This window comes from Ranitomeya imitator, chromosome 3 (genome assembly GCF_032444005.1).
Source record: "Ranitomeya imitator isolate aRanImi1 chromosome 3, aRanImi1.pri, whole genome shotgun sequence".
Taxonomy (NCBI): domain Eukaryota; kingdom Metazoa; phylum Chordata; class Amphibia; order Anura; family Dendrobatidae; genus Ranitomeya; species Ranitomeya imitator.
Window position 1 is genome coordinate 250,238,468 of NC_091284.1, and position 13,738 is coordinate 250,252,205.

The 13,738-nt window shown below is 44.1% G+C and overlaps 1 protein-coding gene across 8 annotated transcripts in view; it reads right to left on the reverse strand.

Annotated features, from left to right (window-relative positions):
* The window catches only part of FOXP4 (forkhead box P4), a 97,440-nt gene that overhangs the window by 18,280 nt on the left and 65,422 nt on the right, over positions 1–13,738 (reverse strand). For 2 of the 8 annotated variants that reach the window (XM_069756359.1, XM_069756360.1), the window contains exons 5-14: positions 13,610–13,696; positions 9,693–9,843; positions 9,144–9,336; positions 7,554–7,661; positions 6,361–6,448; positions 6,161–6,244; positions 5,872–6,073; positions 4,466–4,542; positions 4,262–4,363; positions 2,072–2,193 (exon numbers count right to left, since the gene is read on the reverse strand). In XM_069756359.1, the coding sequence (XP_069612460.1) occupies positions 2,072–2,193; positions 4,262–4,363; positions 4,466–4,542; positions 5,872–6,073; positions 6,161–6,244; positions 6,361–6,448; positions 7,554–7,661; positions 9,144–9,336; positions 9,693–9,843; positions 13,610–13,696 (1,214 nt within the window). Of the gene's footprint in view, positions 1–2,071; positions 2,194–4,261; positions 4,364–4,465; positions 4,543–4,948; positions 5,027–5,871; positions 6,245–6,360; positions 6,449–7,553; positions 7,662–9,143; positions 9,337–9,692; positions 9,859–13,609; positions 13,697–13,738 lie in introns of all 8 variants that reach the window. The other 6 variants (XM_069756353.1, XM_069756354.1, XM_069756357.1 and 3 more) reach the window with 5 other exon arrangements.

Below are 13,738 nucleotides of genomic sequence, written 5' to 3' on the forward strand. Positions count from 1 at the left end.
GCTCCATCAGTTGCTGCAATTTCATAGCTGATGGCATCACTAGACATCTTCTGATTTAGAGGGGAAGTAACTATGTTGTATCTTTCATCTACTCCCTTATGTTTCCTTGGCCAACCACTGCTTCTACAGTCTTCAATGTTGTCTATTTATTGGTGCTTGAACACAACATCTTGAAACCCCAGTCTGCTTTGAAATATTTGCTTGGGAGAGACCTTGCTTATGCAGTGTAAAAACTTTGTGTCTTGTTGATGTTGTAATGCTGCTGCAGTGCAGTATAGCGCAACCTCCACCAGGGGATGCTGGTGAGGGAAGAGAGGTTGCAAAGAAAGCGTAACACCACTGAGCAGCAGCACAAGCACCACCTGGTGGCGAAAGAGTGGTCAGACGGGTCGAGGCAAAAACAGGACAAAAAGTACCAGAGGTCACAGCAATGCATGTGGTCAAATACAAGCCAAAAGTCAGAGCCAGACAGGAGCAGATATAACCGAGACGAGAGACAGTTAAACAGGTCAGAAGACAAGCTGGGTCACATACCAAAAGGTCCAAGCACAGGGAGCGAACACTAAGACAAGCGAGCTGGCAGGAAAGGGAAGTCACGTGAATTGAGTAAATGGGCAGAGGACAAAACATGGTATCAAGGAGTCAGCTGCTCTAGCCTGGGAGCATGAACTATCACTGACATTGGTCTGCAGGCCACAGCAGACTGAAATAGCCACACTGAAGCCAAAACGAGGCAGAGAAGGTTAACCCCCACATGATCAGACCAGGGAGAGAATAACAAGAAACAAACCCCGGCCTGGATCATGACAGATGTGCTCAGTCTTGTCATGGTGTATGAACCTGTCCTCCACAACCTCTCCTTTGTAGCAGAGTTTGTATGTTCCTCACCCAGTGTTTAGCCTTCTACACAGCAGTTTATGTTTCAGTTAATGACAGTGTTTCAACCTATATATGAAAATAATGATCATTATCACCTATTTCATATAAATACTACTAGTCATACACCTGACTATAGTCCTACCAAATGCCAGACTTTGTGTTCACAACAGAATCAATTCTTCAAGTTTCACATGCACACAAACGATAGATTCGATTTAAATTTCTCTTTTGTTCATTCACTTTGCATTTTGTTGATATAAATAAACTATTAAACACTTCTATTTTTGTAGCCATTCGAACTTTGCACAATTGTTTTCGTGCCTGAGTAAAACAATTCCATAGTTCTGTGGGTCTTATCCACTCTATACTGTATTATCTACAATATTCTCTACCATCTACAATATATGAAATACTTTTTTTTCAAACTAAAAGTGTAAAAAAGGTAATAATTATTTAATACATTTTTTATATGCTAAAGGTACTGCCATGTGCTGCTTGAGATCACAAACAATTATTCAAAACACTTCCCTGAAAAGCGCAGCTACAAGTACAGATTGCTGAATGGCCGCAGTAGTAATTCTATGGACATGTGCAAACGTTCAGTATTTGGTCAGTATTTTACATCAGTTTTTGGAAGCCGAAACCAGGAGTGGAACAATCAGAGGAAAAGTATAATAGCAACATGTCACCACTTCTGCATTTATCACCCACTCCTGGTTTTGGCTTACAAATACTAAGGTAAAATACTGACCAAATACTGAACGTGTGAATGTAGCCTATGAGTCCATACACATCACTCACAACAAAGCTCTGTCTGGACCCATAGACTTACTATTGAACTCATACACTGCTCTGTGCACCTGCAAGGATTTGCGCCCTTCATTGCAAATTGGTGGAGGTCTCAGGACCTGAATCAGCAGCATATAAGAACCCCTAGAACATTCAAAAAAATTACTTAAAGGGGTTTTCACAGGAAAAACAACCATCACATCCAGAATATAATTTACAATATGTGTCAGAAAGAAGATGTAATGCAAATTTAAGATCAACGCAAAACCACATAACTCCCTTCACCCACAGGTCGCCCTCCTTAGAAGGCGGTAATGCAGCCCAGGCCATCGGCAAGCTCTAGTCTTGTAGTAGAACCTTTTATGTCATATTTACCATGTCGTATTGCTCATCGTTATCTTACCCTGTCATCTTTGGCGGTCTCCTCTTTTGGTATTCCAGCTCATCTACCGTCCACACAGCCCCTTTCACGTTCTCCACACGCACAAAGCACTTATGCAAGCTAAGGTTGTGTCGAACGGCATTCTGCAGAAAGGTGAAACAATGTGACAAATGTAGCACCTATATACAAGATATACAACTGTGAGACAATAATATTGGTATATTGGTATGTGCCCTAATGGGGTTCCAAAATAATATATTGCAAACACAAAAGGACATACAAAAAATGTCCAAGAAATCCAATTTGCATGTTCCTGAAGTTCTGCAAAAATGTATTGTGTGCCATTCAGAAAGTCAACTGTACAGCTCAGCAGCCATGGGTTAATGGAGCAAGTGGCTGATATGAAAGATTCTGCTTTCTTTTTGCTCAAACTAATTTGCCTCTAATCAACACAGCCCATTTTTTAGAGTTTCATAAGCTGCCATTACTGATTACCAAGGAGTTAATAGCAGGGCAAAGATGGCAACACGTGCATATCACCACCCTTTCCTGACACTCCCACACTCAAATGATATGACCCCAATTTCAAAGCAGCGCCCCTTCCCTCATTCTAAGCCCTGGCTGGAGATGAGAGACTAATTCGTTAGGCTAAAACATTAACAGCAATTTGAGAGGTCAGAAAGGGGTCAGGCAACCGGAGCGCAGACAGACGGGAGGGAGTGGGCTATAGGAAGAATGAGAGCCAGGAGGAAAGAGAAGGGAGGAACATGAATACAGGGCAGAGATAAGGACAATGGAAGAAATCTAGTGCTAGAAAATGGAACATTGCTAGAAAAGAGTCACCAACACGTATACACCCAGGCCCGGACTGCCCACCGGAGAATAGGGGAACTCCCAGGTGGCCCGCTGTGCACGTGTGGCCATATGAACAGTAGAAGGCAAAATACACTTGAGGGCAGCATCTCAATATTGATTTCACAAACTACTCAGCTCATTATTAGATAGAAGCATAGGTCATTTTGTATATGAGGGCAATTTATCATTTGCTAAAGGCGGACACAGACACAAGAGGGCGCCTGTGCAAAAACATACTTTGCAGCCCAATAATGTGTGTAACGGAAGTTGCTTGCTGCTTTTGAGGTGGAAGTGGCTCCCCTTACCTCCAGTGCTATATTTCAATAAATGCATGTAGATAAAAATTGGGCCCTCAGAGTCTATAATACTGGTGGGCCCTTGGCGCCTCAGACCGACATTGTATAAAACTATGAGATTTACACAGTCTCAACCACTTCTGAGATGTAGAAATTAAGCTGCAGACAGACTGGTACAAGTGATAGATCAGATAAGTTATGAAATCTTCCCAAGTGGTCCCATACTCAATAGGTAGCTATTGCTATTATTTGGCTGACGGCTATCTTGGCCATCTCTCCCATACACAGGCGTGCTCGCTCTGCTGTATTCTCTATGAAAGAACAACTACCACCGGGAACAGGAGAATCACAAGTCCAAAATCAGACATGCCAGCTACTTATCTGCCCAACATCATCGGTCAGGTGAGAGTCAGGAGGAATATTGGCCGAGTCCAGGGATAATGGCAGGTTTGGACAACATTAGTGTAATGTGTATGGGGGCCTTAACGGCTCATACCCATGGCCATATTAGGCCAAATGTAGAAGTGCTGCACCTCCGTATGTTCCCAAAAATGCACCTATGTATTATCCCAAGAAACAGCGTATGTAAGGCAGCACATGGAGCTCTAAACATTCCTGTACACAAGAGTATCATGTATGACAGGCAACCATAAATGTATACAGGGCATGTCTATATCTCCATGACTCCAAAGTATACAGGCCTCAGATTGTGTATGATTATGCATTATCATATTACAGAACTATCTCCAAGCACCATATGGTAGTACACACGGTGCACCTCCATGTACAGGCTCTTACGTTCAGGTAGGTTCAGTCTAGGGCTACACTTGGTCACTTACACATCATGGTATAATTACAAGGCAGACATCTTGTGCATTACAGAAAAATATTGAGGTTGCATCAATACTGTGATTTTACTGCAACTCACAAACTACAAGTAAACAATTTCTTAGCAGCAGTTATTAAAAATGGGCAAATAATAGTATGTTATATATAAAAACGTACATAAATCATAGATAAACTTCATGCATACACGTATAAACTTGACTTTTTCACTTACCTTCCACGTGGCTGTGTTTCTTCTGAAATAGGCAAACATGCGAGTGAACCAATTGTAGATCTCATTCAAAGTCAGCTGCCGGTCCGGTGTATCTAGAATAGCCTGTGAAGAAGCGTGAAAGAAGAGATAAGTATTTCAAGTATGCGTACAGACGTTAGCGTCCTAATCCCCCGTTAGCTGCACTGCTCTTCTCCATGCTCTTACCTGTCGGATGAGAGAGGCGTATGTGAAGGGTGGCCGAACTTCAGCATTTTTATAAAACTCATGATTCTGAGCAAGCTCTAGAAAGAAAAAGAAAAACACCTTTGTAACTGTCGATACTGTAAGCGTTCATAGTGAATAATAAGAGTAAGAAACAAAGGTTCATTTCATTCTTATTAGCACACTTTCAGTCAACCTTAAAGAAGTTATCGAGCACCTCTCAGTCCACATCAGATGAGTGGCGCTGCTGACGTGGTGTCCGAGGACCACATACCAGGTCTCATACACGCCCAGCAAGCATCATGCACATAGGAGAGGTTCATGATACCTTCTTGGTGTGCAGGAGACCTGGCAAGCGATCCTCGGTCACCACGTCAACAGCGCCTCCCATCTCCCGATGTGGATGTGGACGGTGCTTTATAACCCCTTTAAAACTCCAGTTTGACTGTAGTCAATGTTCATATCCCACACCCATGTCATACTTACCGGGGTCCAGAATGCTGTGGAATGTGGAGATGTATGCGGGGGTCCTCACACTGTACAGCTGTTTCTGTGCCTGCAGAACTGACATGGATGGAACAAGCTAGTCCCAGTGAATTTTATTTCTATCAAAATGCTGACTCTGATGTTGGAGCTCTACGAATAAAAGCTAATGATAGCAGTCTATTTCTAACTACACAGCCCTGCAGAGTCACTTATAGTCAGGGAAATAAATTCACTGGTGACTACTATTTCCCTCCATGTAACAGGGAGGCTCAAATACAGACAAAGCAGCCCTTACATGCAAATACCCTTCATACAACAGCTCAGATTTCAGCTTCTGAGGGGTCTCAACACTCACTAAACTAACGTTGACCATCCCAGCGATATTAGCAGGCTCGGCCAACAGTCTAATGTGCATGGGAGCATCCGACTCTTCCCCGACAGAGAGAGAAGGATTTTGCACGCCCAATTCTGAACTCCAAATCCTTTTGTTCTCGGTGAGATAAGCTGCCGCCAGAGGAGTCAAGTAGCGACTGTCTCATAAAGAACACTGGAGCAGAGTGAGCACTCTGTCTATGGAGGGATCAGGAAGGATAGATGTCTGCCGAAAGTGGTAATGGGGGTGTAAGAGATTGGGGTCAACTACAATTGAAACTGAAATCTTAGCTTTTGTGGTTAGAAGTGTGCTTTAAGTATTATTGTGAAACCTCCCATCTTCTATTTGCAGATTTCGTGGGGGTTCATAGAGTTCACACATCAAAGCAAACAGAAATGAGTCTATACTTACGATATACTAAGTATAAGGAAGACATACACGAGCTTTCTGAATGCTCAGCAAATAGCCGACAATATACAACTTAGAGCACATGTAATGGAAATGCTAAGAAACTGTGAGGCAGTGAAGGCTTCAAGTAAGCGGCATTCACCTGAAGATATTGGCGTACAGAACTTGTCCACTATCCTTCTCCGTACAGGACCCATGCTAGGTAGACTTGACGAGCTGATCACCGAAGTACCTGCTCTCATGGGAGTGATGGGGGCGGTTGCAGAGGTTGGAGGTTGAGGTAAGCCATCTGGGTAGTTGTCTGGAGACATTTTGGTGTGTGTTGCACTGGAGACCAAATTGAGCTGGAAAAAAAAATATTGGAAATTTAAGAACATGAGCACCCAGCTAGAAGAGGAGAGGGAATGGGACAATGGTTCAGACGGACTTACTGGTTGATTGAAGGGCTTTGGTTCTGATGGTCTCATGTGCAGATGTGTCATCATTGCTTGTAATCGTTCACTCTCTTTTGACAGCTAACATAAAAATGATATATGATCGTAAAAAATGTGACAGTAAGGCTACACAGAAATTGACTGCTAAAGATTCTTGGGGGAAAAAAATGAGGACATTGGGTTTCTCTGCCATTTACCTGTATCTCCAGCTGCTGGACCACCTGCATCTGTACCCGGCACTGGGCTGTGCTGCGATCATCCAGCGCATGTTCTGTGTTAAGATGCCTTTATACAACACAAAAGACGATATCATAAGAGACGCAAAGTAGAAGTGGTGCACTCCAATGTAAAGCATTACCCATCATAATGCAGTTTACAATTGGCAAAGATTAAAACTACAGCTCCGTATACATGTCTCGTGGTCTGAACTTACAGCGTCATATAATTCTATGATACAGATAGTTTGAGTAATGAGTAATGTGTTTGTGACAGGACTTGGAGTCATAATATGGATGAGAAAACATGGCCGATGTTCTTAGATTTCACAATGTAGCTTCATGTTCCCAAGACTTCCCAAATAAGAATCATTTGCTCCTCAGCAACAGACTTCAAGCTGCATCTTGCTTAGTAACAGTCTAAGGTGACAACATGTTTGTAGTCTGTTGCTAAGGAGCAAATTACAGAATTTTGATTACACATAAAAAGCCGTGCAAATGTGTATCTGGTGCACTGTAAGCCATACAACAATATGGAATAAAGAAGGCAATTCATATTAAAGGGGTATTTTCATGTGATGAAACTGCTTTAACTAGACAGTAGGCAAATAAAATAAGCAAGTTTGCTTTTTTTTACCTGCTGTCATTCTCCTGCTATGAAAGCTTTTATGTTACATAGTGTACATGCATGTTGTAAAGGAGATCAGCCACCAGAGCCTGGTCGAGTATCGGCAGTAGCTGCGTACCAGGCTGAGGAGATAACTCATGAGATCCCAATCATTTCTCTCCATGGATTTTTATACAGCAGTTAGCTGTTCATCTCCTGACCTGTTATCAGTCCTGCAAAATCACAATCCACACTCCTGCAGTTTTCACTTGAATTCCGCACTTGTTCACCTGTTGCCTCTCTATGAAAATACAGCGATAACAGTCTAGAATTCAGAACAAGCACTGACAGACCATTTATGTAGCAAAAGCTCAGCAGTAGGACAAAGCTACTGCACCAAACCAGAACTGTCACTCAAGGAAGAGTGTCCTTCCTCCAGCAACAAGGAAGTTAGGAGACTGGAAAGCTCTATGCTGCTCAAGGCACAACTTGAGACTAGCCCTTTAACAATATAATCAAGCATGATTGTTTGAAAATTCTCTTTAAATAAGTAACTTTTCATACTAACTTGATAAATTGTCCCATATCTTCACATAAGGCCTCACAGCCGGGCCACCGACATTCACCATGTCCATATAGTGGGTGTGAACTGGGAGGCACCTCATAATGTGAAGAGCTGTGGGTAGAAATAAAGTATACAATCATAATTATACATAAAAATAATGCATGAAAAGTTACAAAGATATATCAAATTATGCAAATTGTCTCTTTAGAGAGGAAGAGAATTAGAACTCTAGTGCCACCTATTGGAAGTAGCAATCCTACAAGTCAATGTCGACCCTTTAAAGGGCACTGTCACCCCACTCCAGCCGTTATAAACTAAAAGAGCCACCTTGTGCAGCAGTAATGCTGCATTCTAACAAGGTGGCTCTTTTAGTTTTAGGTTCAAGTATTCCCAAAATAATGCGTTTTTATACTTCACCACAATTCCTGTCTCTAGCCAGGGAGGCGGGTCCTCACTCCCCAGCTCTAACCGCTCCTCTGCCGTCACTCAGCTCTTCCTGCGCTTTCGGCGCCGCCCCCTCAGCGCTGTGTACGTTTCAAAACCGGCGCCTGCGCAGTGTACTGCTGTGCTGCGCAGACGCAGTAAGCTCTGGCCGTCTGACGTCCCAGCCAGGCTTGCAGACTGCGCCTGTGCGGCCAGCCACCTTTGGAATCCCCGCCCCGCACTGTGTTATGCATTATGCACAGTGCGGGGCTGGGATTCCCAAGGTGGGTGGCCGTAATGCCCGCGCAGGCGCAGTCTGCAAGCCTGGCTGGGACGTCAGACGGCCAGAGCTTACTGCGTCTGCGCAGCACAGCAGTACATTGCGCAGGCGCCGGTTTTGAAACGTACACAGCGCTGAGGGGGCGGCGCCGAAAGCGCAGGAAGAGTTGAGTGACGGCAGAGGAGCGGTTAGAGCTGGGGAGTGAGGACCCGCCTCCCTGGCTAGAGACAGGAATTGTGGCTAAGTATAAAAACGCTTTATTTGGGGTATACTTGAACCTAAAACTAAAAGAGCCACCTTGTTAGAATGCAGCATTACTGCTGCACAAGGTGGCTCTTTTAGTTTATAACGGCTGGAGGGGGGTGACAGTGGCCCTTTAACGAGCCTTGTCACATGACTTAGGATAATAGCCAAACCAGAATCTCAATTTGCAGAGATCGTTTAGGAGTACTGCCCCTCGTCAGTGCAAAGTGGAGATCTGGTTTGGCTGTGTGAGAGGCGTCCGACCGATATCCAAGTATCGTTTCTCCTTACGGAGATTGACATGCTAAGCATGCCAAGATGAGGAGACTTAACCCCTTCAAGACCTTGCCCTTTTCTATTATTGCGTTTTCGTTTTTCGCTCCCCTCCTTCCCAGAGCCATAACTTTTTTTTATTTTTCCATCAATATGGCCATGTGAGGGCTTATTTTTTGCGGGACAAGTTGTACTTTTGAACAACATCATTGGTTTCCCAGAGGAGCATTGCGGCTTTAAGTGTCCTCATCTTGGCATGCTTAGCATGTCAATCTCCGCAAGGAGAAATGATACTTCTTGGATAAAGATATATAAAAAAACAGTGGACATGTTATACTGCTTTAGCTGCTATTTAATTAGCAGCTTGCCATTACCTGTCCCGCCGTGGATGCTGCATGGCACTTTGACCATTAGGTAAAGAAGGGTGAATTGTGGGAGGAGACATCTTGTTGCTTGAGAATGAGGTAGAGATTGTGCTGCTCAGTTCGGCAGGATCTTGTTTGTTGGAATCCTCTTGGTTGTTACTCATCTCCTTCAACAGCTGCTGGAGATCTGATGGAGACACCGCTAGTGGAGATTCCAAAATCATGTGTTAGGAAACACTCAAGGCCAAGGCTTCCTATCTTTAGGTCGCTTTCACATGGCTGTATTTTGTACTAGTATGTGAAGTTTAAATCCAGGAATTGAACTTAAGGAAAGATTCACACTTCTTCTGTGTTTTGGATTCACTCGAAATTTTGGCTTATAAATAGCAATGCCAACATAGTGACCAAGTGCTATGTGACTGACCTTACAAATAGTCCTTTCCTGCTTTGCACATTGCATTGGACATTGCCGGCTTTTGTGTTCACAAGAGTATAAAAACATTCTGTGAAATATAATACCCATTTTTTCATTATATGAATCCAGCTATTACTACTAACCTTGTGGTAGGCCTGACAATGTCACTTGTCCTTGGCCTGGCTGCAGTCCTACCAGGCTCTGTCTCTGTAGATTTAACAAGTGCTGCTGTTGTAGCTGCTGCATCTGTAATAGCTGTTGTTGGAATGCTAGCTGTTTATTCCCCAGTGGTGCCTGGAAATCAGATATCTTGGGAAGAATTACATGAGCAATAACAAGGGTTTATACAGTACAATGCTATGCCAACATATGGGAAGCAGGCAGGGATTCAGAGGGCTGTGCACAGAGCAGGTAGTCCTCCGTACAGTGAGGAACACTAGAGTTAAACGTAGTACATTCAAAGAAGAATGATCTGTAGAACAAGAAAGCAGAGGACACAAAGTCTGCATAGAAGCAGGTCAGTGCACATAGTCTGACATATGGACATCGTGTTTGGGAAATACAATGCACTTTGCTTTCCATATGATATACTGTAGCTAAGAGGATTGAATGGATGCTGCAAAAATATGACACTACCTCTGCTTTATACTAAAGATACCTTCACACTCAGCGACTTTAGAACGATAACGATAGCGATCCGTGACGTTGCAGCGTCCTGGCTAGCGATATCGTTGTGTTTGACACGCAGCAGCGATCAGGATCCTACTGTGACATCGTTGGTCGGAGCTAGAAGGCCAGAACTTTATTTCGCCGCTGGATCACCTGCTGATATTGCTGAATCGGCGTGTGTGACGCCGATTCAGCGATGTCTTCACTTGTAACCAGGGTAAACATCGGGTTACTAAGCGCAGGGCCGCGCTTAGTAACCCGATGTTTACCCTGGTTACCATTGTAAAAGTTAAAAAAAACAAACAGTACATACTTACATTCTGGTGTCTGTCCCCCGGCCTCAGCTTCCCTGCACTGTGTCAGCGCCGGCCGGCTGTAAAGCAGAGCACAGCGGTGACATCAGCGCCAGCCGGCCGTAAAGCAGAGCACAGCGGTGACGTCACCGCTGTGCTCTGCTTTACGGCCAGCCGGCGCTGACACAGTGCAGGGAAGCTGAGGCCGGGGGACAAACACCGGAATGTGAGTATGTATTGTTTTTTTTTTTTTACTTTTACAATGGTAACCAGGGTAAACATCGGGTTACTAAGCGCGGCCCTGCGCTTAGTAACCTGATGTTTACCCTGGTTACCCAGGGACTTCGGCATCGTTGGTCGCTGGAGAGCTGTCTGTGTGACAGCTCTCCAGCGACCACACAATGACGAAACAGCGACGCTGCAGCGATCGGCATCGTTATCCATATCGCTGCAGCGTCGCTTAATGTGACGGTACCTTAAGAGTCAGCAGCTCACCATCGCCTCCATACATCTGCATTATTATACAGCACCTATCACTGTGAACACTTTTGCTACTTAGAACGTAACAGAATAAAGGGTTAATTGCAAATAAATGACAGGTGACTACCAAGATTGATAGTCAATGCATTCCTGGAGAGTTCTACTAGATAGATCTATTAAACCAGTTTAAGACCAAGCCATTTACCCCCATAAATTAGCTCACCGTCATATTTTTTTCTTCTAATACAGGGTGAATCATTTATTTTTCATGACCACACGGGACCACTAAAACACATTTGAAAATGTACTTACATTTTGTAACAAGTATTTTTTATATATTGGATTTATTTTGCAGAGCTGTCTGGGTCTCCTATGACCCTGCAGCTCCTGATAACTGTCTGTACAAAGCGATCACATGACAGCTGTGTATGGAGGAGGACGCACCGTCAGCGCTTCCCATTACTGAATATACAGCTATAGAGAGGGCAGAGACGGTTATAAACTAACTCTGCCTTAAACTCTGTCTCTGGCAGCAAAAACCTAACTTCTGTAGCTACACGATCATGTATAGTGGCGATCCTAAGCAGCCGCATTTCAGAATGTCACTAAAGAGTAAAAAAAAGGACTGTCCAGATGATTAAAGTCTATGGATGGTGTGGAATAGGTTAAAGAAGCAGAAATCCTCTAGCAGTCTTTTTTTCCCCCAAATGTATCCATATTATATATCTCCTCCCTGAGGAAGGGCCATTTGTCTTCTCACCATCAGGTTGGGTGATACTTTGTTACTTGAGACACTTTTGAAAGTTTGTGGTTATAAGGAGTCATTGCAGAAAACCTGGGAGATCAGATTATTAAAGGGAACCTGTCACCCCCAAAATCGAAAATGAGCTAAGCCCACCAGCATCAGGGGCTTATCTACAGCATTCTGGAATGCTGTAGGTAAGCCCCCGATGTATCCTGAAAGATGAGAAAAAGAGGTTAGATTATACTCACCTGGGGGGGCGGTCCGATCCGATGGGAGTCGCGGTTCGGGGCCTCCCATCTTCATAGGATGACGTCCTCTTCTTGTCTTCACGCTGCGGCTCCGACGCAGGCGTACTTTGTCTGCCCTGTTGAGGGCAGAGCAAAGTACTGCAGTGCGCAGGCGCCGGGCCTCTCTGACCTTTCCCTGCGCACTGCAGTACTTTGCTCAACAGGGACAAAGTACGCCTGTGCCAGAGCCACAGCGTGAATACAAGAAGAGGACATCAGGGTAAGGAGATGGGAGGACCGGACTGCGACACCCATCGGACCGGACCGCCCCTGGGTGAGTATACTCTAATCTCTTTTTCTCATCTCTCAGGATACATCGGGGGCTTATCGACAGCATTACAGAATGCTGTCGATAAGCCCCTGATGCTGGTGGGCTTAGCTCATCTTCGATTTTAGGGGTGACAGGTTCCTTTTAAGTGGCTTTCTTTGAGGAATTGGCCAAGACTTTAATTATACTTAAACAATAGTCAGTAAAGACATTTTGCATTTTTCTACATTCATCAGGAAGAGTTAACACTCACAGGTAATACTGACCATCATACTGTCTATTGTATAGCGGGGATGGTGAGCTATGGCTGTATTATTGGCATATAGGAACACTGTGGCGCCAATAAGTTTATATTTTGCACAAATAATTGTGAACTACCAGCCCCGAAACAAATGTTTAGAAAAAAGTGTTTTTCCAGAGATGATGGAAAAACAGGTAAGTATAAAACTTCACATTTATTTAAGCATATTAAAAGTCCAACATGTCAGCATGACAATGTAGCACTACAGAAAAAAACAACGCGTTTCAGCTAGAGTGCCTTAGTCATGGTCAGAACCTGTCTAGTGGGCGCAGCGTCACCCCATACAAATGTACTGAGAGGGGCTGCGCCCACTAGACGAGTTCTGCCTGGGAGTATGCATATCGCATACCTGACCTCCATTGCCGGGGGCAACAACGGGGAATCCTCGCAGTGCACAGTGAGTGCACTGAGAGTAGTGACAAGTCTGCAGCCACACAGAGTGACTGCAGACTTTTAATTTTAGACTGGATAACCCCTTTAAGGATACCTGCACACCTACCACAGTGGAAACGGCAGTGGTAAATTCCTATTTGCAAAATGGTGTGATTAAACTGCATATTTAACTGCCTGCAATGCATTAAAGGGGATGTCCAGTACTTGGACAATCACATCTTAAATGCCGTTGAAAAAAATAAATAACTTTAAAAAAACATACCTACGGCACTGTTGCAGTGATCACTGCACTACAGGGACTATGCAATGTGGCTGCTGACTGTAATCCATTAGCAGCAGTTGATTGGCTACAGCACTCACATGGTACGTGAGCTCTGGGAGAGCCCGAATAGATACCTCTGTAACGGCACTGGATGTATCTGTTTGTTTGGGGGTTTTTTTCATGGAGAACACAGCAGGGGGGCTGGCTCCTATGTTTTTGCTTACAGTCAACAAGGTCCTGATCTCATCATAGGGTCTAATGCCACCAGACACCCATGGTCATCTGGACTTGTGGAAAAATAATTCATTCGGAATAATGGACGGATCAGAATTAGCAACACAAAGGACTTGGCTGCTGCTCACCTCTTTAGGCTGCTGTTTCCCTGCCTGTTGCTGGGAAATTAACTGGAGGTGTAGCTGTTCTTGCTGCTTCTTGTAATATTCCTGAAGCTGCCAAAAGAAAAAGAAAGCAGAATAACTACTAGGAAGCAG